This window comes from Mobula birostris, chromosome 7, assembly GCF_030028105.1.
Source record: "Mobula birostris isolate sMobBir1 chromosome 7, sMobBir1.hap1, whole genome shotgun sequence".
In the NCBI taxonomy this organism is placed as follows: Eukaryota; Metazoa; Chordata; class Chondrichthyes; order Myliobatiformes; family Myliobatidae; genus Mobula; species Mobula birostris.
Window position 1 is genome coordinate 9,935,270 of NC_092376.1, and position 24,810 is coordinate 9,960,079.

General features: G+C 45.1%; 1 protein-coding gene across 5 annotated transcripts in view; it reads left to right on the forward strand.

Annotated features, from left to right (window-relative positions):
- Window positions 1–24,810, forward strand: part of myo7aa (myosin VIIAa) — a 292,479-nt gene that overhangs the window by 151,601 nt on the left and 116,068 nt on the right. For all 5 annotated transcript variants that reach the window (XM_072262606.1, XM_072262604.1, XM_072262607.1 and 2 more), the window contains 4 exons: window positions 2,705–2,863; window positions 10,784–10,876; window positions 17,881–17,975; window positions 21,974–22,058. In XM_072262606.1, the coding sequence (XP_072118707.1) occupies window positions 2,705–2,863; window positions 10,784–10,876; window positions 17,881–17,975; window positions 21,974–22,058 (432 nt within the window). The remainder of the gene's footprint in view (window positions 1–2,704; window positions 2,864–10,783; window positions 10,877–17,880; window positions 17,976–21,973; window positions 22,059–24,810) is intronic.

The window sequence follows — 24,810 nt, forward strand, 5'->3', positions numbered from 1 at the left end:
CTCCTGCCTGATGGTAGGAGATCATTCTGGCTATCTCCTCTCTTCACACTCATTCCCTGATCTGGGGGTGGGGGTTGAAATAGCAACAATTCCTTCCCCACCATAGGTGATGCTCATTCCACCAGCAGATTACTTATTGCGCAGGGTTCCAGCATCTGCTGTCTTTTATCTCCTTAACAGACGCCCATGGAGGAACTCCTTTGGGTCCAAAGTAATTCATTAGGGTATATAAACCATGTCACATAAGGATAGGCATCACGATAGCGTAGTGGTTAGCGCTCTGCTATTACAACTCAGGGCATCAGAGTTCTGAGTTCAATCGTGGCATCCTCTGTAAGGAGTTTCTATGTTCTTCCCAAAGACTGTGCAGCTGTTCTCCAGGTGCTCTGGTTTCCTCCCATAATCCACAGACATACTGGTTAGTAGGTTGATCAGTTATTGGAAATTGGTGTTGGGGGTTGCTGGGTGGCATGACTCGAAGGGCCGATTGCATATGTATCTCTAAATAAACTAAAATAAATGGCAATCTTCCACTGCATTTGCTGCTAGTGACCATTTGTGTTAGATTTCCATGGTAATTATCCTAAGTGATTTATTATTGTCGCATTAACTGAGGTCCAGTTAAATATGCAGATCATTTCATCACATCAGTACATTCGGTAGTACAAGGGAAAACGATAACAGAATGCAGAATAAAGTGTTACAGTTACAGAGAAAGTGCAGAGCAGTCAATAAGGTATGATCAGGTAAATTGAGAGGACAGGAGTCCATCTTATCATATTAGTGGACTTTTTAACAGCCTTATAACAGTGGGATACAAGCTGTCTCAAGTTTTTGTATCTTCTGCCCAATAGACCACAGCAGCACAAACACAGGCCCTTCAGCCCATCTAGTCAGTGCTGAACTGCTATTCTTCCTAGTGTCAAAGACCTGCACCCTGACCATACTTCTCCCATCCGTGTACTTGCCCAAATGTCTCTTAAATGTTGAAATCGAACCTGCATTCATGACCTCTGCTGGCAGCCTGTTCTCCACCCGCACTACCTTCTGAGTGAAGATGTTCACCTTGGGTTCTCAAATATTTAAATATTTCACCTTTCACCCTTAACCTATGACCTCTAGTTCTAGTCTTCCCCCAATCTCTGGCAAAAGCCTACCTGAATTAACCCTATCCTTCGTAATTGTGTATACCTCTTTCAAATCTCCTGTTCCCCTACACTCCAGGGAACGAAGTCCTAGCCTATTCAGCCTTTCCCTATAGCTCAGGTTCTCAAGTTGCAGCAACATCCTTGTCAATTTTCTCTGCTCTCTTTCAATCTTATTGATAACGTTCCTCTAGGTCGGTGACCAGAATTGCATACAATACTCCAGATGAGGCCTCACCAATGTCTTGCACATTGAAGGGGAAAAGAGGAGGGAGTGACTAGGGTGAGCACCTACGCCAATGTGGGACCAGCTGGTTAAATGTTTCTGGGCAATTTTGACTGTGAAACTCTTCAAAAACCTGGGCTGAAATCTCACACATACGTGATTTCCACCCAGAACTCACCTACCCATTACTCAAGACGAGCCCTCTTCTCATTGTTACCATTGAAGAGGAGGTACAGGAGTCTGAAGATGCACAATCAACGTTTTGGAAACAACTTCTTCCCCTCTGCCATCAGATTTCTGAACAGACAATGAACCTATGAACACTATCTCAATATTTTTTCTCCCTTCTTGCATTACTTGTTTAATTTAATTATATATTATTTAATTCTGTTATTTAATTTTATACTGTATGTAAAGCAGACCATTGCCTTTGTCAGAGCTGGGGAGCAGCCAATACCTGCCAAAAGAACATCTGCAGGTATTCTGACCTCTGCAAGGGACTGGCAGCTGTTGGTGGACCTCGAAGGGCAGCTGAAGTTCCCCAACCATATCGCAGCCAGCACCCTGCGACCAGACATTGTCCTAGTGTCTGAGTCTACGAATCAAGTGGTGCTGCTGGAGCTGACAGTCCCATGGGAAGATCGCTTGGAAGGGGCCTTTGAAAGGAAGCTCTCCAAGTACGCAGGACTGGTCAGCAACTGTCAGCAGGCTGGATGGAGAGCGAGGTGTCTCCCAGTGGAGGTTGGTTGTAGGGGATTCATAGCCCATTCCTTAGTTAGAGCCTTCAGCAATGTTGGGCATCGAGGGAGAGAGGAAGAGGGGAGCCATCCGCAGTACCACCGATGCAGCAGAGAGGGCCTCAAGATGGCTGTGGCTCAAAAGAGGGGAGCCATGGAGTCATAAGTAGCTAGCCATCTGGACACAAGCTGGGGTCTGATCAGCCCCGGCTGGGTCACATGGAGGAGGTTGTATGATGTTGAAAGACCCGAAACACCCGATGATTCCAGGAACATCACTGAAGATGTGTCCAGAAGCATCAATAGATGTATGTGCACAGTAATTTATAGTTTTTCTTTTATTATTATGTACTGCTGTCACAAAACAACAAATTTCACAATATGTCAGTGATATTAAATATGATCTTGATGAGGATGCATGTCCTTGGCTGCTAGATGTATTTTACACCCATTCCCTTCTCCCGATCGTCCCGTCAATAGCACGGCTGCTCTTGGCCGGTGGTGCAGGAGTCTTTCTCATGCACCTGACTCGGCTGAAGAGCTTCACCTCTTCCTTCCGGCATGTCGGTGACGTGCCCCTCTCTCTGTGCTGACAGCTGTTTGACCGGGAGCTGTGTGTCCGCCAGCTGAGATACTCTGGGATGATGGAGACCATTCGGATCCGGCGCGCGGGTTACCCCATTCGCTACACCTTTGTGGAGTTTGTCGATCGATACAGAGTGCTAATGCCCGGGGTCAAACCAGCATACAAACAGGTGAACACTGCTACTTCATTCTTAAGAGTTTAAAGATTAGCCTTGCTCTTCAAATATTAAAGATTAATTTTATTTGTCACGTACATTGAAACATAGAGTGAACTGTGTCAGTGACCGACAGAGTCTGAAAACGTGCTGGACAGCCTGCAAGTGTCGCCACGCTTCCACTGTCAGTACAGCACGCCCGTAACTTACTGATGCTAAATCCATCATAGTGTCATAGAGCACTTCGGCCCATCTGATCTGTAGCAAACTGTTATTCTACCTAGTCCCAATAGGGAGCACTGCACAGGATGGAAACGAGCTGCAGGAAATTGTAAACTCAGTCAGTTCCGTCATGGGCACCAGCCTCCCCAGCATCCAGGACATCTTCGAAGAGCAATGCCTCCAAAAGGCAGTATCCACCACTGAGGGCCCCCATCACCAGGACATGCCTCCTTCTCGTTGCTACCATTAGCAAGGAGATGCAAGAGCCTGAAGGCACACACTCAACGATTCAGGAATAGCTTCTTCGCTTCTTCCCATCTTCCATCAGATTTCTGGTTGGAGATTGAACCTTTGAACACTACCTCACTAGTTTTTAAAATTTTTTTTGCACTGTTTATTTAATTTGACTTATTGAATATGCAGTATATATTCTTACTGTAATTTAGTTTTGTGTATTGCAGTGTACTGCTGCTGCATAACAACAAATTTCATGGCATATGCCACTGATATTAGCCTGAGGCTGATTTTGATTTACCTGGACCGTAACCCCCTCCGTAACCCCTCCTTACCTGTACCTATCCAAATTTCTATTAAATGCTGTAATCAAACCCTCATCCACCAATGGAATCTGGGAAGAAACCAGAGCACCCAGAGGATCCCTTGTGATCATAGGGAGAATAAATAAATTCCTTACAGACAGTCAGGATTTGAACCGCAATCGCTGGCACTGTACAGCGTTAGGCTAGCCACTACACTTCCACGCCGATGAGGGGGGTCTCTGTGGGACACATCGACTGCTTATTCTTTTCCATAGATGCTGCCTGACCTGCTGAGTTCCTCCAGCATTGTGTGTGTGTCTTGGATTTCCAGCATCTGCAGATTTTATGATTATACTACCTTGCTGCCTACTTCTTGGAGAGGGGGAACAACAACAGACGCTGTGGGTGTGCCTGCCCCTCGGGGACCGCAGCGGTTCAGAAGGCAGCTCGTCACCACCTTAAGGGCAACTAGAGCTATGCAATAAATGCTGGCTTAGCTGGCGATGATGTGAGTGAATAAATTTTTAAAAAGACAACAGACAGAAACCAGGCCTTCAAATCAATGAGTTTCCACCAGCCCTTGACCACTCACCTACACTAATCCCACCTTCATCCCATTTTAATAAAATTCTTCAGCCATTCTTCAATGAGAACCATTTTGATGGTTGCTTTTTGTATTTGGATTGTCCTAGCCTGCATGTATTACCTTATCTGTGCTGAGGACAGGGCGAGTCACCGTGATCCTTTGTGATCCATGTAATGAGACTGCTCTTCCTGGTTTTAGACCACTTGCAATAAACAGTATTTCCCTAATTTGGAACGTGATTAATGTGGAATGAGGCAATCCCCTCACTTGCCTGTCGGTTGGCTTTTGTTCTTTGGGTGTTTTTTTCCCCTGCTGACATGCCCTAGGGTTCTGCCATATACTATGTACTATTCCCTCACTCCCCACCTTCTCATCTGCATTATCTCACATGTTTCAGGATTAAAATGGTAGGTGCGGAGGGGTTGTCAGGGGTAAATGTTTTACGCAGAGAGTGGTGAGTACGTGGAATGGCGATGGTGGTGGAAGCAGATACAATAGGGTATTTTAAGAGGCTCCTGGATAGGTACATGGAGCTTAGAAAAATAGAGGGCTATGGGTAACCCTAGGTAATTTCTAAGGTAAGGACATGGTCGGCACAGCATTGTGGGCCGAAGGGCCTGTATTGTGCTGTAGGTTTTCTATGTTTCTAAACCCTGCCTGCTGCTTCTCAGCTCAGATTTCCAACTGATCTATGTCCTTTGACAATTTTCCTTATTGCTCTCATGAACTTGGGAGTGTGCATCCACTGTCTACACTCAATGGGTCAATCGCAGCCAAAGCCCTGAGTCTGCAAATTCACTGGGGAAGTCAGAAGCCTGATGTGTGCGAGGCTGGAGGCCTGGCCTGTCCTGGGGTTGGATTATTGTGTGTGGTGTGTGTGTGTGAGCTGTGTTTTGTGTGTTTTGTTGCTGTTGATCTACTGATCATTGTGGGCATACAATGTAAATGTTGAAATGTGTGTGGACACTCTGCAGGCTGCCCTCAGCACTTCCTTGGGTTTTGTTGGCCAAGGTAAGCAATGCATTTCACTGTATGTTTTGATGTACATCTGCTAAATAAATCTGAATCTGGAATCACATGGGTCCCTGAACTTGCTCTGTACAATAATTACTTGTTCATTGGACTCCTTATTACTCCCAGGATAAAGAATACAAGGGTTAGAAACAGAATAGAGTCCCCCCCCCCCCAATGCACCAAGATAAGGACCACTGCTTCCTGTGAGCTGTGCCGTAACTGAAAGGCTCCCACGCACGTACCTTTGTTGCAGCACAACTGGAATAACGACAGATGAGGAAAAAGTTTATGAGCTGTGAAGGATTTTCTTTGTAGTGCTGTATTTTGTTATACCCACTAATAATTAAAATCAAAAGTATGTAATTTTTCTACTTTCATTCTAGATTGTAGCAGTGTATATATTTCAAAAAAAATTATTGTGCCGTTTTCAGACATGTTTTTGGAAAAAAAAATCTTGCTCAGAGCAATGGTTGGTCTACGCAGCTGTAAAGAAAAAAAATAGAGGGAATGTTGGTAAAGAGAGCAGGCGATACTGTAGTATAGGGGTTAATGCACTGCCTTGCAGATTGAGGTTCAGTTCCCAACACTGTCTGTCTGTTCTTCACATGACCACATAGATTTCCACCGGGTACTCTGGTCTCCTCACACATTCCAAGGACAGTACCGTATGGGTTGAGGTTAGTCAGTTGTGGACATGCTATGTTGGTGTCAGAAACATGGTGACACTTGTGGGCTGCCCAGTACAATACACGCTGATTTGATTTGATGCAAACAGCGTGCTTCACCACATGTTTCAATGTATCTGTGATAAATAAAGCTGTTCTGTCTCATTACATACTGCCAGGGCCAGGATAAGGTTGGTTGGATACAGTAAAGTTCCCTTGATGCTGTTCCATCGAACGCTTCCAGAGCAGGGACAGACAGGTTAACTGTAGGTTCGAGTTCTTGGTGAGGTCTGATGTAGATTGTTGAGCACCCTCGCTCCATCCCCCTTAAAAGGCGGGATTTCCCAGTAGCCATCCATTTCATTTTTTTGACTTCCCATTCTCATTCTGACATGTTGGTCCATGGTCTCCTCTACTGCCACATGGAGACCACTCTCAGGTTGGAGGAGCAATTCCTCATAGTCCATTTGGGTAGCCTCCAATCTGATGGCATGATAATTGATTTCTCGAACTTTCCGTAAGTTCTTCCCCTCCCCACCCCCTTCGTCCAGTCCCAATTCTGGCTTTCCTCTGACCCCCTTCCCCTCACCTGTCCATTATCTTCCTTTTGGTGCCCCTCCACCTTCCAATGTTGAAATGTCCTCCCTCATCAGATTCCTTCTTCAGCCTTTTACCTCTTCCACCTATTGCCTCCCAGCTGCTTACTTCATCCCCCCTCCCCTCCCTGCCCACCTTCCCTCTCACCCAGTCTCACCTATCCCTGCCAACTTCTACTCCTTCCCCTCTCCCCAGCTTCTTATTCTGGCATCAGCCGCCCTTCCTTTCCAGTTCTGATGAAGGGTCTCATACTGAAACATCAACAGTTTATTCCCCTCCATAGATGCTGTCTGACCTGCTGAGTTCCTCCAGCATTTTGTGTGTGTTCCTCAAGGTTTCCAACATCTGCAGAATATCTTGTGTTCAAGTGCAGGGTCGAGTTCCCTCGACACCCTCCCACCATGCATTCCCACCACAGGCTCGTTCCAGCTTACAGCTGCTAAGTACTGGTGTTCCAAGTTTTAATGCTCCTTTATTTTTAAACTGCCTTAAAAGTGAATCTGTTAAAATAGTTAAAACAGTTGTGGAATTGGGAGTGCTTAGAGTCTTGCTGTGCTGCACCAGATTTTCTCAAAGGTTCTTAATTTCTTTATAATTGTATCCAAAAAGAAAGTATTTGCTTTTCAAATAATTGTATGGATATTGTTGCTCTCCACCTATAATACGGATACATTGGAATTAACTTTGGGAGCTATTGGATGAAGAATAGTTGTGAGATTTCAGGCTATAATGAAGTCAGACTAATAGAGTACATAGGCCATTCGGCCCAACTCTTCCATGCCAACCGAGGTACCCATCTAAGCTAGTTCCATTTAGCCAAGTTTGTCTCACTTTCATCTAAACCAGGGGTCCCCAATCTAAAGTCCACGAACCTCTTGGTTAATTGCATAAAAATAGTTTGGAAACCCCTGCTCTAAACCTTTTCCCATCCACGTACATATCCAAAAGTCTTTTGGCTTCTGGCTTTTTCCCCCTTCCTTTCCAATCCAGATGAAGGGTCTCAGCACAAAATATCGAATGTTTATTCATTTCCATAGGTGCAGCCTGGCCTGCTGAGTTCTTGACTTTTCTCATGAATATCTATTTCCCCTTCTGGTTTAAAAAAATGTGCACCCCCCTTCTATTCCCCACTCTGACCTCTCACCTCTGCTCAGCTACCTGTCATCTCCTCATGGGTTCCCTCCTCATTCTCTTTCTCCTATGGTCCACTCTCCTCTCCTATCAGATTCCTTCCTCTCCAGCCCTTTACCTTTCACACCCACTTGCCTTCGCCTATCACCTATCACCTTCTAGTTATCCTCCTTTCCCTCCCCCCCACTTTTTTATTCTGGCATCTTTCCCCGTTTCTTCTCAGTTTCGAGGCAGGATCTCGTCCCAAGACATTGGCTGTTTATTCATTTCCATAGATGCTGCCCAAGTTCCTTCAGCATTTTGTGTGTGTTGCTTTGAATCTTTTAACTTGTCCCTCTCACAAACTCATGCCTTCTGTTTGTTTATTTCCTTTCCCGAGGGGGAGAGGAGATTGCATTCACCCTATTTATGCCCCAAATGATGTTATACATTTCCATACGGTCATCTTTCAGGCTCCTAGAGAATTTGGAATCCTTTATTCCAGAGCATAATGTCCTAGCCTGTCCAATCTCTGCCTGGAGTCAGACCCTCAGTTAAATAAAATTAAATGTTGAAATTAGAAACAAGTAATCATTAGTTATTGGTGTGGAATAGCTTTTAAAAGCAAACATGAATTTGGAGGTAAATTTTCAATGGCATAACTTTACAAATGAAGCTTTTAGAAATTTAGATTTTTTGATCATCTAGACAGAAAATATGTTCAAAAAAAACTCTTTCACATTATCATCTAGTATTGTTATGGTGTGTCAAAAGCAAATGGGTTTTAATTTTAAGAATTAGATGCAAAGTAAAACCCCCTGACTATTTCCTGTTGCACATTTCCAGTAGGTCTCCAACACCATATGTAACTTTCAGCCTCCATTTCCATTGCAGACTATTCATCAAAAATTTATGTTTAAAACCCCATGATCTGTTTACTTTCATTTTGTAAATGTCCAATTACTGATGTGTTGATGTTAAGTGATGATACCACGAGTTATGAAAATGAATTCTTGAATGCTCTTAGATTTTGTGTTATTTAACTGTACATTGAATTAATAAAAAGAACAGTGGGGAAAGATGCAGAGTAAAACTCCCTCTACCTTGTCCAAACAAATACTTCCCAGATTGTCAGAAGAGTGCATGCAGAGAAGAGGGACAGGAAATGCATATTTCTATTGGCAAAGTTGGTAACCAGGGAAATTAAATTTAAAGGTATTGAAATGAATTGTCTAATGGTGAAGATCTGTCCTGGGCCCAACATATTGAAGTAATCATGCAGAAAGCACGCAAGTGGCTATATTTCATTAGAAGTTTGTGGAGGTTTGGCATATCTTCAAAGTGTTACGTACCCTGTAACTGGGTTGCCAAACCAGCAGAAATGGACAACTCAGTTGGAGTCTGGATTACTGGAACTAAGAAAGTTTTATTAAAGAAATAAGCAACACAGTGCTCTAATAGTAAGGATATAAATGCAACAGGTTAGCAATGAGTAAACACACATGTACACAGAACTAGGATAACAGTATCAATCAAGCTCTATCGCAGTCTAGGGGTAAATGACCAGTTTCAAGTGACGCAAAGTTCAGTTCAATTGAGTTCAGTTCAGTTCGCAGTAATCACTGTTGTGCCATTGGGCGGGGGGGGGGGCGGGAGAGAGAGAGAGAACGAATAAATATTCGGATCGGATTCCAAACAGACCTTCGATATTCCTCGCAGTCAGCTATCGGGCGAGCCCTTTGTAATGTCTTCTGAGGTCACCGACTGTGACCCCTCCGTTCCAGATACGATCGTTCTTCTGCGGTGAACCCAACACCCAGGCAAGGGCGGACACACACACCAGGTTCCTGCCGATCCGTACCTTTCCACCCTGTGCGTCTATGGCTGGTCCCGCGACCAGACCTCCAACAACTCCCACCAACTAGTGGGGGGGCACACCGCTTTCAGGGTCTCGTTACCTCGTGGAGTCGTGTGTCGATTGCCTTAGCGAATCTGCCCCTTTTTATCCCCCTGCTGGGGTATTGCCTGTCCATCACACTTCAAACAGTTCAGGGTTCAAAAGGAGCCGGTCTTGACAATACTCAGACCGGTGTCTCCTTCCGTTAAACTCTCTCGTCTCTTCATTAACATTTCCAAATGCTGCTCCATTGTCTTACTTATCTCTCTCTCCTGAAGACAGGTGGCAGATCAACTGTTGATCCCACTGGTGCTAGCACAGGACAGTTAACATCTTAGTCTATGTGTACTTCTGTAACCCTCTTTCGTCACAAAAGACGCTCACAAGCACCACGAAGCATTCTGACTGCATCACTGTCTGGTATGGAGGGGCCAATGCACAGGACTGGAAAAAGCTGCAGAGGGTTGTAAACTCAGCCAGCTCCATCATAGGCACTAGCCAGCCCACCATCGAGCACCTCTTCAAAAGGCGATGACTCAGAAAGGGGGCATCCATCATAAAGGGCCCTCACCGTCCAGGACGTGCCCTCTTCTCATTGCTACCGTTAGGGAGGAGTTATGGGACCCTGAAGAGAGAGACTCAATATTTCAGAAGTAGCTTCTTCCCCTCCACCAACAGGTTTCTGAACCGTCCACGAACATTACTTCACTATTTTGCAACACACATCAAAGTTGCTGGTGAACGCAGGAGGCCAGGCAGCATCCCCAGGAAGAGGTACAGTCGACATTTCGGGCCGAGACCCTTCATCAGGCCCGAAACGTCGACTGTACCTCTTCCCAGAGATGCTGCCTGGCCTGCTGCGTTCACCAGCAACTTTGATGTGTGTTGCTTGAAATTCCAGCATCTGCGAGTTTCCTTATGTTCTCTATTTTGCTCTCTTTTTGCACTATTTACTGATTAATTTTTGTATTCCTTATTGTAACAGAGAATAAATGTTTGTTTTGCGCTGTACTGCTGCAAACAACAGTGCAGCACAGAACAACAAAACAACAAATTTCATGACACCCGTCAGTGGAAGGAAGCTTGGTTCTGATGCTGAAAAGTCACCCTGGGGTAGGCTGTGTTCCTCAAGTAGTATTGCCTGAATCAAGAGACTGGAGATTCCAGTTTCGAGAGGAGGATTCTGACCATCTTATCCTTGTTTCACACGAATGCCCTGCTATTTAAGGGAGACCTTCGAAGTTTGACTGAGAGTTCTAAAGCTGCGTAGAGCTTTTTTTTGAAAATCACTTTTTCTTTTCCCAGAGTGACCTGCGTGGGACATGCCAGCGAATAGCAGAAGCCTTCCTGGGCCAGGATGGTGACTGGCAGATTGGAAAGACCAAGATTTTCCTGAAGGTGGGGATAGAATAGGGCTTGTGGGGTATCTGTACTCCATTTCTCACCCCTGGTTCATTCTGTAGGACTTTAACCCCAACTAACAAACAAAAAAAACAAGAAAAAGAACATTTGGAGCACAAACCTGGAGCTATACACCATACAAGCTTCTATTTAAAAAAAAAAGACATCAATTCGCCAACCAAATCCATTTACCCAAGAATCAGAAGGGAACCATCTTAATTAGCTCAAATCAAATGATAGTAGCAGGCAAAAGAGCCCCACCTTTTCTCAAAGTCAAATCAAGGATCAAAAGTTCGACCTGATTTTTTTCCAAACTAAGACATAACATCACCTGAGAGAACCAATGTATCAAAGTGGGAGCAGAAATATCTTTCCATTTTAATAAAATAGTCCTTCTAGCCAATAATGTAACAAATGCAATTGCATATTGGTCTGATATCGAAATACCATGAATATGTTGAGGAATTATACCAAACAAAACTGTCAATTTATTAGGTTGTAAATTAATTTTTAAAGCTTTAGAAATTGTAGAAAAAATAGATTTCCAAAACTGTTTCAATACAGAACACGACCAAAACATATGTGTCAATGTAGCTATTTCAGTTTTACATATGTAGGACTTTAAATATGTCAGTATTTGGACAACCACACATAATGTTATCAATGTTCAAAGTACATTTATCAATGTACATGTATGTCACAATATACTACCCCTGAGATCAATTTTCTTGCTGGCATTCACAATAACTTCAATGAAATACAATAGAATCAATGAAAAATTGCACAAACAGCCAATGTGCAAAAGACAACAAATTGTGCAAATACAAAAAGAAAAACAAAATAATAATAATAGTTAAGTAAGTAATAAATAATCTTCAGGACAGGAGTTGTAAAATTAGCTTGTAGGTTGTGGGACCTCAGTGTTGGGTTAAGTACGGTTATCCACACTGGTTCAGGAGCCTGATGGTTGAGGGGTAATAACAGTTCCTGAACATGGTGGTGGGGGTCCTGGGGCTGCTGATGACAGCAGCGAGAGGAGAGCGTGGGCTGGTGTTGCTTTCCTGTGGCAGCGCTCCTTGTAGACGTGGCACGTTCCACTTGAGGCTGCGCGCTCGGTTGTGAGTGTGTTACCGCAGGCGCAGGACCTTTGGCCCGCCATGTCTGTGCTGAACGTGAGGCAAAGTTGAACTGAACCTCTTTTGTCTGCTGCAGATGGAAAGAATTCACACACAACCCTGGTGAACACCTTCAGAACAAACTTCTTCATTACATGCTGATGTTGGGGGAGTCATTCATCCTAGAATGAGTACCCCCTGCTCCGCACCCCTCATTTCAAAGTTTTGATCATTCCAATACTAGTTTTCCCCACTTTTTCCCTTTTTGTGTCTGTCTAAAAAAAACCTCTTAAGCACCACTATCACTAAAGTTCTGCCACTTCCCTGGCAGCCTGTTCCACGCACCCACCACTTTGATTTTAAAGAGAGCATTCTCTGCAAATGCCTGTTCAGCCTTTCCCCCTCTCACCTTAAATGCATGTCCTCCAATATTTGACATTTCCACCCCAGGAAAAGGTTCTGGCAATCTGCATGCCCCATAATGGCTGCATCACAGCCTGGGTTGCAAACACCAATGCCCTCGAACAGAAAATCCTAATGAAAGTAGTGGATACAGCCCAGTCCATCACGGGTAAGCTCTTGCCCACCATTGAACACATCTACATGGAGCGTTGTCGCAGGAAAGCAGCATCACTATCATCTGGGACCCCCACCACCCAGGTCATGCTCTCTTCTCACTGCTGCCATCAGGAAGAAGGTACAGGAGCCTCAGGGCCCACACCACCAGGTTCAGGAACAGTTATTACCCCTCAACCATAGATACTATGGTGGATACTATAGAGAAAGTGCACAGGACATTTACAAGGATGTTGCCTGGATTGGAGGGCGTACCTTATGAGAATAGGTTGAGTGAACTTGGCCTTTTTCACCTTGGAGCAACGGAGGATGAGAGGTGACCTGATAGAGGTGTATAAGATGATGAGAGGCATTGATCGTGTGGATAGTCAGAGGCTTTTTTTTTTTCTCCCAGGGCTGAAATGGCTAACACGAGGGGGGGCATAGTTTCAAGGTGCTTGGAAATGGGTACCGAGGGGATGTCAGGGTAAGTTGTTTACACAGTGGGTGCGTAGAATGCACTGCTGGCAGCAATGGTGGAAGCGGATACAATAGGGTCTTTTAAGGAACTCTCAGGTACATGGAGCTTAGAAAAAATAGAAGACTATACACTAGGGAAATCCTAGGCAGTTTCTAGAGTACGTTCCATGGTTGGCATAACAATGTAATGTGCTGTAGATTTCTATGTTCTATGTTCTCTATCAGGCTCCTGAACTAGAGGGGGTAACTTCACTTGCCCCATTACTGAAATATTCCCACAACCTATGGACTGACTTTCAATTACTCTTCATCTCATGTTCTTGATAATTATTTACTTATTTGTCATTATTTCTTTTTATATTTGCACAGTTTGTTGTCTTTTGCACACTGAACGCCCATTTGGTGCCGTCTTTCGTTGATTCTATTGTGGTTGGTACTTTGTCATGGATTTATTGAGTATGCCCACAAGAAAATGAATTTCAGGATTGTATATGGTGACATAAATGTTGGTAATAAATTTATTTTGAATTTGATAAACTTCTGTCAGGTCTCCCTTAAGTTACTTACACTCCAAAGAAAACAGCCCAGGTTTGCCCAACCCCTCCTTGTAGCTTGACCCCTCTGACACATAAATTGGGTGGCGCGGTGGTGTAGCGGTTAGCCTACCGCCATTCCAGTGGCCCAGGTTCAACCCTGAGCACGTCTGTGAGGAGTTTGTACTATTTCTCCGCGTAGGTTTCCTCAGGTGCTCTGCTTTCCTACAAAACTCCAAAGACACAAGGGTTAGTCGGTTGTTTGGTCACATGGGTGTAATTGGACAGCGTGGGCTCGTTGGGCCCTACCATTAACCGAGGGGACTGTGGACTCCAGGTTGGGAGCCCTTGCTCTAAATGAAGTGAAGAGGAATCTTCTAGGTCATGGCACTATTTCCCTCCACCACAACCAGCTGAGCCTCCGGAGGTGTGGATGCTTAGCACTCGGATTCCCTGCCCGTGCCACAAGGGCAGTTAAGGAGGCGTGTGGTGTGTTGGCCTTCATTAGTCGGAGGATTGCTCGGAGGAATGTTGCAGCTCTACAGAACCCTGGTTAGACCACACTTAGAGAATTGTGTTCAGTTCTGGTCGCCTCATTATAGGAAGGAGGTGGAAGCTTTAGAGAGGATGCAGAGGAGATTTGCTTGGATGCTGACCAGATCAAAGAACCAGTCCCGATGAAGGGTCTCGGCCTGAAAAGTTGACTGTTTACCCTTTTCCATAGATGCTGCCTGACCTGCTGAATTCCTCCAGCATTTTGTATGTATTAATTTGATTTCCAGCATCTGCAGCTTTTCTCTTCTTTGTGACATGCCTTATGAAGGCAGGGTGAGTAAGCCAGGGCTTTTCCCTTTGGATTGAAGGGAGGTGACAGGTGACTTGACAGAGGTGTACAAGGTGTTAAGAGGTCTAGCTAGAGTAGAATGGACAGCCAGAAACATTTTCCCAGGTTGGAAATCGCTAGTATGAGGAGGCATGACTTTGTGTTTGGAGGAAAGAATGGGGGGTGGGGGTGGAGGAAATATCAGAGATAGTTTTTTTTACACAGAGTGGTAGGTGCATGGAGTGTGCTGCCGGAGTGATGATCGAGGCAGATGCTTTAAGAATGTTTAAGACACTCTTAGATAGGCACATAGCTGAGAGGAAGAATGGAGTATTATGAAGGAGGGAAGGGTTAGATTGATCTCGGAGTAGGTTAAAGGGTCAGCACAACATTGTGGGCCAAAGGGCCTGTACTGTTCTGTTCTCCGTAAAGCCGTCTCCTTGGTCACTTTGCCGCACCGATTGTTGCTTGATGTGACGGTGGAATGAGAAGCATGGTGTGGAAGAGGCTCCTTCTCCCTGCTATCTGCCGATGGGCCAGTTTATCAGCAATCCTCAGCTGTCACTGCACCAGGATGCTGCCCTGCGTGCTTGCAGACAGCAGAGCATCTCCGTTTCCTATCAGGAAACTCCCAGATTCTCCCTATGGACTCATGGAAGGTCATCGCCATGGAAACATGCGGGTGTGCACTAAAAGATTTTGTTTTTAACGAAACTATGGGTTGAAAATTGAAAAAAAATGGTCACGATTGAAATAACAAAGTGGAAAAATTAAGTACTTCTCACTACATATTGAAATCAAGGAGATTGCGTTTTGTGTTTTTGAGGAGTTGGTGCCTTACTTTGGTGCAGCATAGCCTCCAACCTATAGCCTGAACATTAATTTCTCCAATTTTGATAATCTCTGCCCCCTCATCTCCATCTGTCTTTTTTCTATTCCTTATTCTGGTTGCCTCTCGCTCCTTCTCTTCTCAGCTGCCCGTCGCCTCCCGCTGGTGCTCCCCCTCGTCCTCTCCTTCTTTCCATGGTTCACTGTCTTCTCCTGTTAGATTCCTTCTCCATTGGCAATTTACCTCTTCCACCTATCAACTCCCACCTCCTCACTTTATCCCCACTCCCCCACTCACTTACCTTCCCCCTCATCTGGTCTCACCTGTCACCTGCCAACACTTACACCTTCCCCATCCCCACCTCCTTATTCTGGCTTCTTTCACTTTTCTTTCCCATCCTGATGAGGGATCTCAGCCCAAAATATCAGCAGTTTGTTCCCCTCCTTGAATGTTGCATGACTTGCTGAGTTCCTCCGGTGTTTTGTATGTGTTGCTTCAGATTTCTCTCTCTCTCTCTCTCTCTCTCTCTCTCTCTCTCTCTCACCCCCCTCTCCCCCCTCTCCCCCCTCTCCCCCCTCTCCCCCCTCTCCCCCCTCTCCCCCCTCTCCCCCCTCTCCCCCCTCTCCCCCCTCTCCCCCCTCTCCCCCCTCTCCCCCCTCTCCCCCCTCTCCCCCCTCTCCCCCCTCTCCCCCCTCTCCCCCCTCTCCCCCCTCTCCCCCCTCTCTCCCCTCTCCCCCCTCTCCCCCCACTTCTAATGACGACTGTCTGATTGAGACCTGGCTAGGTAAGGTGTTGTTTAACCCAGGAATCCTCGGCCTACTTGTCTGCTCCTTTGCCACACAAGGGTGACTGCTCGATGATAACCTGGTACAGCATGAGACGTTAATTGATCTCCAGATCACCAAATGTAGAGCTTTGGGGAGTGTGAAGCTCTGAGTGTGAAGCACCTTGTAACCCTTTAAGGTAGACATACCCTATTTTATTCCCTCAAATCTTAACTGCGTCATGATAGAAAGAATAGAAAAGTACAGCACAGGAACAGGTCCTCGGGCCCAAATGTAGTTCCAAAACACCCAAACACTAACCCTCCTACCTACACAATGTCCATATCCCTCCATCTTCCCCACATTTATGTGCCTATCGAAACATCTCTTAAAAGCCTCTAACGTAGTTGCCTCTCCCACCATGCCAGGCAGCATGTTCCAGGCATCCGCCATTCTCTGAGTTTAAAAAATAGAAATTACCCTCACGTTCCCTTTGAACTGATCTCCTTCTCATCTTCAATGCATGACCTCTGGTATTAGACATCTGGGGAAACAGATACTCCCTGTCTCCTCATTCTCATGATCTTAGTAACCTATATCAGATCCCCCCTTGGCCTCCTATGCTCTAGAGAAAGCAACCCAAGTTTGTCCAGCCTCTCATGGCCTCTAATCCAGGCAGTATCCTGGTAATTCTCTTCTGCACCCTCTTCAAAGTCTCAGTGTCCTTCCTATGTGACTGAACACCATCACTTGATAAGCCCCATCGCAAGTAATTGCAACAACTTTGATGGAAGTGGTCTGCCAATTTTTATGCCATTCACACCTATCTTAAAGATTATCTTGTCACGCGTACATCAAAATGTAGAGTGAAATGTATCGTTTTGCGTCAAATCAAATGAGTTGTATTGTGAGGCCTACGGTGTTGCCCCACATCTGGCACCAACAGGCTAAAACTTAATAACTCTAACTTTACATCTTTGGAAAGTGGGAGGAAACGTATTGAAATCGAGGAATATTATGTGGATAGTATAGTAGATACTATAGAAAGAGTGTAGAGGAGATTTACAAGGATGTTGCCTGGATTGGAAGGTGTACCCTATGAGAATAGGTTGAGTGAACTTGGCCTTTTCTCCCTGGAGCGACGGAGGATGAGAGGTGACCTGATAGAGGTGTATAAGATGATGAAAGGCATTGATCAAATGGATAGCCGGGGGCTCTTTCCAAGGGCTGAAATGGCTAACACAAGGGGGCATAGTTTTAAGGTGCTTGGAAGTAGGTACAGTGGGGATGTCAGGGTTAAGTTTTTCAGAGCGGTGGGTGTATGGAATACACTGCCGGCGATGGAGGTGGATACAATAAGGTCTTTCAAGAGACTCCTGGATAGGTACATGAAGCTTAGAAAAATAGAGCGCTATGCAGTAGTGAAATTCTAGGCAGTTTATAGAGTAGGTTACATGGTCAGCACAACTTTGTGGGCTGAAGAGCCTGTAACGTGCTATAGATTTCTATGATTCTATGAAACTGGAACTCCCAGAGGAAACCCTCGTGTTGGGAATGTATAAGCTCCTTACAGCAGCAGGAATTGAACCTTGATCACTGTAAAGCTTTGCGATAACCGCTACACTACCATGCTCTCCTCGTACCTTTCGGAGACATTGAGCGACATTTTCCCCCTCGATCCCTGACCTGGAGAAGCAAAGATTCCTGATGGAGGGCTCTGCGCAAAGCAGCATCGGTTCATTTCCCTCCACAGATGCTGCCTGGCCTGCTGAGTTCCTCCAGCATTCTCTGTGTGTTGCTCTGGATTTCCAGCATCTGCAGAATCTCCTGTGTCTCTGATATTTCCCTCTACGTGTTCTCCCCTGTTTTTTTTTTTTTTTTAATCCCCCACCCACCTTGCAGGATCACCATGACATGATGCTGGAGATAGAGAGAGACAAGGCGATCACAGGCAAGGTTATCCTGATCCAGAAAGTAGTTCGAGGATTTAAAGACAGGTAAGTCCAAGGTTTGGGGTGCTTTACTGGGGAATGTAGGTTCTGTGATCGGACAAAAAAAGTGGGAGTGAAAGCCAGTGAAGACATTCAATTGATGGAACTGTCAAGACCTCCTCCTGCTCTGAATTGGGATTTTTCCCACTTTATAACATAGAACGCTACAGCACAGTACAGACACTTCAGCCCATGATGTTGCACTGACTTTATAACCTACTCTGAGATCAACCTAACCCTTCCATCCCATGTAGCCCTTCAATTTTGTATCATCCATGTGCCTATCTAGAAGTCTCAAAGATCCAAAAGTACATTTATTATTAAACTATGCATAGAGATTGCAACCCTAAGATTAGTCTTCCCCACAGACAGCCATGGAACAAAGAAAAAACATGATTCCGTTCAGAGAAAAACATCAACCCTCCTCCCGCCTCCCCCCAACACACAAAAAAAACAAATTGCACAAGCGGCCAAGAAAAGCAAAGAACACAGAATATGAACCACAAAATGGAAAGAGTCCAAGTCCAGGTCACCAAAACAAAAAGGAATGACCAAAACACATGACGTACAGAGTCCTAGCTACAAACCGCCCTCTCCTGTCCACACTCACCGCAATTGTTTCCATCTTATTGACACTTTAATCAGCAAAATCAGCAAGAAATGTAGTCAATCATGGGTTTGTGCGCCATCTCCAGGCTTTTTGGTCTTGAGGCCGGCAGCTTCACTCCAAGCCTTATAGAACACGCTCAGGACAGCAAAGTGCTAAATCGCTCAATTGGCCCGATAACACACCACCAAAATGTAGATCACAGGCTCCAACTGTAGCAGAACCACATTTGAAAGAAATCGCTCCCTACACAACTCCCTTGTCCATTCGTCCCCCCCATCCCTCCCCACTGATCTCCCTCCTGGCACTTATCCGTGTAAGCGGAACAAGTGCTACACATGCCCTTACACTTCCTCCCTTACCACCATTCAGGGCCTCAAACAGTCCTTCCAGGTGAGGCAACACTTCAGCTGTGAGTCGACTGGGGTGATATACTACGTCCGGTGCTCCCGATGTGGCCTTTTATATATTGGCGAGACCCGACGCAGACTGGGAGACCGCTTTGCTGAACATCTACGCTCTGTCCGCCAGAGAAAGCAGGATCTCCCAGTGGCCACACATTTTAATTCCACATCCCATTCCCATTCTGACATGTCTATCCACGGCCTCCTCTACTGTAAAGATGAAGCCACACTCAGGTTGGAGGAACAACACCTTATATTCCGTCTGGGTAGCCTCCAACCTGATGGCATGAACATCGACTTCTCTAACTTCCGCTAAGGCCCCACCTCCCCCTCGTATCCCAACTGTTACTCATTTTTATGCACACATTCTTTCTCTCACTCTCCTTTTTCTCCCTCTGTCCCTCTGAATATACCTCTTGCCCATCCTCTGGGTCCCCCCCCCCTTGTCTTTCTTCCCGGACCTCCTGTCCCATGATCCTCTCGTATCCCCTTTTGCCAATCATCTGTCCAGCTCTTGGCTCCATCCCTCCCCCCTCCTGTCTTCTCCTATCATTTTGGATCTCCCCCTCCCCCTCCAACTTTCAAATCCCTTACTGACTCTTCCTTCAGTTAGTCCTGACGAAGGGTCTCGGCCTGAAACATCAACTGCACCTCTTCCTACAGATGCTGCCTGGCCTGCTGCGTTCACCAGCAACTTTGATGTGTGTTACGTGGAAGAAGGAGTTTTGTGAACCATCTGGAGGAGGTTGCCCTTGGTACATTGCATACAGTGAAGTGCATCATTTGCATTAACAACCAACACAGACTGTGGATGTGCTGGGGGCAGCCTGCAAGTCCTGCCACACATTCCTGTGCCATTGCAGCCTACCCACCATGTTCAACAGAACAACAACAAAGCAAGTGTCTTTCCTCACTACCACCCACCCACCCACCTACCTACCCACTCACACACGCCTCAGTTCTCCAACCCCAGAACTGGCCACCACCAGACCTTCAGCCTCCTCACGGAGTCACAGACATCAGGCCTCCAGCTTCCCCAGGGGACTCACAGACCCAGCACCTCGGCCATCCTGAACTTCCAGTCAAGCTTTGGGCTTCAATCTTCAGTATTAACCCCAGAATTTACCGAAACAGGACTCCTAACTCCAGAATAGAGTTATGATAATCTACATTTTCCAGTATTCTTTATAGCAGTCTATGAGTGTGGGTCTGGATCATACAGATTGGACTTGAGCTCACTACAGTTTGAGCGGCCATCATGCAAGGAGCTCCCACTGACAGTAGCTGAAGTCAGGTTCAGTGTCACTGACTTGTATCACATGAAATTTGTTTTGTAGCAGCAAAACCATATAAAAATCACAAAATTACTACAAGTTACACAAATTGTGTGTGTGTGTGTTGATCATTACAGAATGTCTCTCTGGTGCTTACCACTCCCTCCACTCTCCCTTCCCCTTTTCCCAACCATGATTCCCCTTTCCCTGCCCCTTCCCACTCTCAGTCCACAATAGAGACCTATATCAAGATCGGGCCTATCATTGGACTATAAGATATAGGAGCAGAATTAGGCCATTTGGCCATTTCATCATAACCGATCCATTTTTCCTCTCTGCCAGTCTCCTGCCTTCTCCCTGTATCCTTTCATGCCCCGACTAATCAAGAATCGCTCACATATATCATAACATTAGTTTTTTTTTGCAGTGGCAGTCCAGTGCGTAATATACATTAAAAAATTACGTAAAACATTAAAAATAAACATAAAATTTACTACAGTATTACCCTAGCTACGTGTGTGTGCCTAAGACTTTTGCACAGTACTGTATATAGTGCAAAATATAAGGTGTTTATGAACCATTCAGAAATCTATTGGCAGAGGGGAAGAAGTTGTTCCTAAATCATTTTGCATGGGTCTTCAGGCTCCTGTACCTCCTCGCTGATGATCGTAATGCTAAGAGGGCATATTCCAGATGGTGCAAATCTTTAATGACAGATGTCCCCTTCTCAAGCATGGCCTTTTGAAGATATCCCTGATGGTGGGGAGGGATGTGCCTTTGATAAAGTTAACTGAATCTATACCCTCTGAACATTAGAGACCCCATACCAGGTGGTGATGCAAGTGCCAGAATGCTCACCGTTGTCCATCTACAGAAATTTGTACAAGTCTTTGTTGACATACCAAATCTCTTTGAACTCCTGACAAAGGAGAGCTGCCAACATGCCGCCTGTATGATTGCATCAGAGTGTTGGGTGCTGGATCATTCGTTTATTAGTTATGTGCCGTGTTGTATGATGTGGGTGATCATAGTCTTTTCATGACCATGCAGCAGACACAAAATGCTGGAGGAATTGAGCAGGCCAGGCAGCATCTAGGACAAGAGTACAGTCAAAGTTTTGGGCCTGAACCCTTCAGGAAATGTCGACTGAAACATGAAGAAATCTGCAGATGCTGGAATTTCAAGCAACACACATAAAAATTGCTGGTGAACACAGCAGGCCAGGCAGCATCTATAGAAAGAGGTACAGTCGACGTATTGGGCCGAGACCCTTCGTCAGGACTAACTGAAAGAAGAGATAGTAGGAGATTTGAAAGTGGGAGGGGGAGATCTGAAATGATAGGAGAATGTGCTCTCTTTCCCAGGCGCTGCCTAGCCTGCTGAGTTCCTCCAGCATTTTGTGTATGTTGCTTGGATTTCCAGCATCTGCAAATTTTCTCTTCTTTCCATGACCATGATGGTTCTTGGCAAATTTTCCACAGAAGTGGTTTGCCATTGCCGTCTTCTGGGCAGTGTCTTCACAAGACGGGTGACCCCAGCCATTATCAATGCTCTTCAACGATTGCCCGCCTGGCATCAGTGGTCACATAACCAGGACTTGTGCTATGCACCAGCTGCTCATATGACCATCCATCACCTGTAGGATAGAACCTGTATACTGTGGGATATGGCGTGTTACTTTTGCCTTCTAGATTTGACAGATTTCTGAATTTTCCACAGGTCAAATTTTGTTAAAATAAGAAATGCAGTGATGTTAATTCAGAAATATTGGCGTGGATATCAGTGCCGGAAGAGCTTCAGTGCGGTATGTAAGCGTTATGATAATTACGTTATTGTTACATCTACTGAAACACAACAGAAAAATCTGTCATGTATCTTCCAGAAAGATTGTAAATACAAGTATATTGAAATAGTACAAAGGCAAAAGCAATAGCAGAATGCAGGAGGTCGTCTTGCAGTTCTCTTAAGACATAGGAGCAAAGTTAGGTAATTCACCCCTTCGCGTCTGTGCCGCCGTTCCATCACGGCTGATTTATTACCCTCTCAATCCCATCCTCCCACTTTCTCCCCATAACCTTCACTCATCAAGAACCTACAAACTTCTGCTTTAAATATACCCAATGACTTGGCCTCCACAGCCGTCCGTTGCAAAGAATTCTGCAGATTCAGCACCCTTTGGCTAAAGAAATCCCTCCTCGTCTCTGTTCTAAAGGGAAGTCTTTCTGTTCTTGCGCTGTGCCCTCTGGTCAGAGAAAACGTGCAGGACTGATGAAGGGTTTTGGCCTGAAACAGCAACAGTTTATTTCTTTTCCATGGATGCTGCCTGACCTGCTGAGTTCCTCCAGCATTTTAGACCATGACAGAGGAGCAGAATTAGACTATTTGGCCCATCAAGTCTTCTCCACCACTCAATTATGGCTGATCCGATTTTTCACCTTGTTAGCCCCACTCCTTAGCCTTTTTCCTGTAACTTTGATGTCGTGGCCAATCAAGAACTTATCAATTTCCACCTTAAATACAGTCAACAACCTGGCCTCCACAGTGGCCTGTGGTAACAAATTCCACAAATTCACCACCCTCTGGCTAAAGACATTTCTCTGCATTTCTGTTTTAAATGGACGCCCCTCTATCCGGAGGCTGTGCCCTCTTATCCTAGACTATCCCACCATGGGAACCATCCTTACCACATCTACTCTGTCTAGGTCTTTCAATATTCGAGAGGTTTCAATGAGATTCCCCCTGAACCTTCGAAATTCTAGTGAGTACACGCCCAGAGCCATCAAACGTTCCTCATATGATAACCCTTTCATTCCCAAAACATACTTGTGAACCAAATCTGAACTCTTTCCAATGCAAGCACATCTTTCCTTGGATAAGAAGCCAAAACTGTTCACAATACTCAAGGTGAGGCCTCACCAGTGCTTTCATAAAGCCTCAGCGTTACATTTCTGCTGTTATATTCTAGATCTCTTGAAACTAATGCTCTCATTGCATTCGCCTTCCTCAACACTGACTCAACCTGCAAATTAACCTTTAGGATGTTCTGCACAAAGACTCCCAAGTCCCTTTGCATCTCAGATAGTCTGCATACTTATTTCTTCTACCAAAGTGCATGACCATGCATTTTCCAACATTGTACTTCATTTGCCACTTTCTTGCCCATTCTCTGAATCTGACTAAGTCCTTCTGCAGCCTTCCTGTTTCCTCAACACCACATGCCCCTCCACCAATCTTCATATCATCTGCAAACATGGCAACAAGGTCATCTATTCCATCATCTAAATCATTGATTTACAGCATAAAACGAAGTGGTCACAACACCAGTCCCTGTGGAACACCACTAGTCACTGGCAACCAACCAGAAATGGATCCTTTTATTCCCACTCACTGCCTTCTTCCAATCGGCCAATGCTCTCACCATGTTAGTAACTTTCTGTAATACCATGGGCTCTTAACTTGGTAAGCAGTGTTGTGTGGCACCTTGTCAAAGGCCTTCTGAAAGTCCAAATATACAACATCCATTACATCCCCTTTATCTATCCTGCTCGTAATCTCCTCAAGTAATTCCAACAAGTTAGTCAGGCAGGATTTTCCCTGAATGGAACCATGCTGACTTTGTCCTATATTGTCCTGTGTCACCAAGTACTCCATCACTTCATCCTTAACACTTGACTCCAACATCTTCCCAGCCACTGAGGTCAGGCTAATGGGTCTATAATTTCCTTTCTGCTGCCTCCCTCCTTTCTTAAAGAGTGGAGTGACATTTGCGATTTTCCAGTTCTTCGGAACCATGCTAGAGTCCAATGATTTTTGAAAGGTCGTTACTAATAACTCCATAAACTCTACCGCTATGACTTTCAGAACGCTAGGGTGCAGTTCATCTGGTCCAAGTGACTTAAGTACCTTTAGGTCTTTCAGCTTTTTGATCACCTTCTCCTTTGTAATAGTAACTGCACCCACTTCTCTTCCTTCACAGCCTTCTGCACCTGGCACACTGCTAGTGTCTTCCACAGTGAAGACCCATGCAAATTACTCATTTAGTTCATCTGCTAGCTCCTTGTCCCCCATTATTATTTCTCTGGCCTCATTTTCTAGCTGTCCAATACCTATTCTCATCTCTCTTTTAATTTTTATATACTTGAAAAAGCTTTTACTATCCTCTTTGATATTGTTTGCTAGTTTACTTTCATATTTCAACTTTTCCCTCGTAATGATTCTTTTAGTTGCTTTCTTAGGTTTTTAAAAACTTCCCAATCCGTTATCTTCCCGCTAATTTTTGCTTTGTTGTGTGTCCTCTTTTGCTTTTACATTAGCTTTGACTTCTCTTGTCAGCCATGGTTGTACCATTGTCATTTGAGTATTTTTGATTTTGGAATACATCTATCCTGCATCTTCCTCATTTTTCCCAGAACCTCAAGCCATTGCTGCTCTGCTGTCACCCTGCCAACATCTCTTTCCAATTTACTTTGGCCAAATCCTTTCTCACACCACTGCAATTTCCTTTACTCCACTGAAATACTGCTATGTCAGGCTTTACTTTCTCCCTATCAAATTTC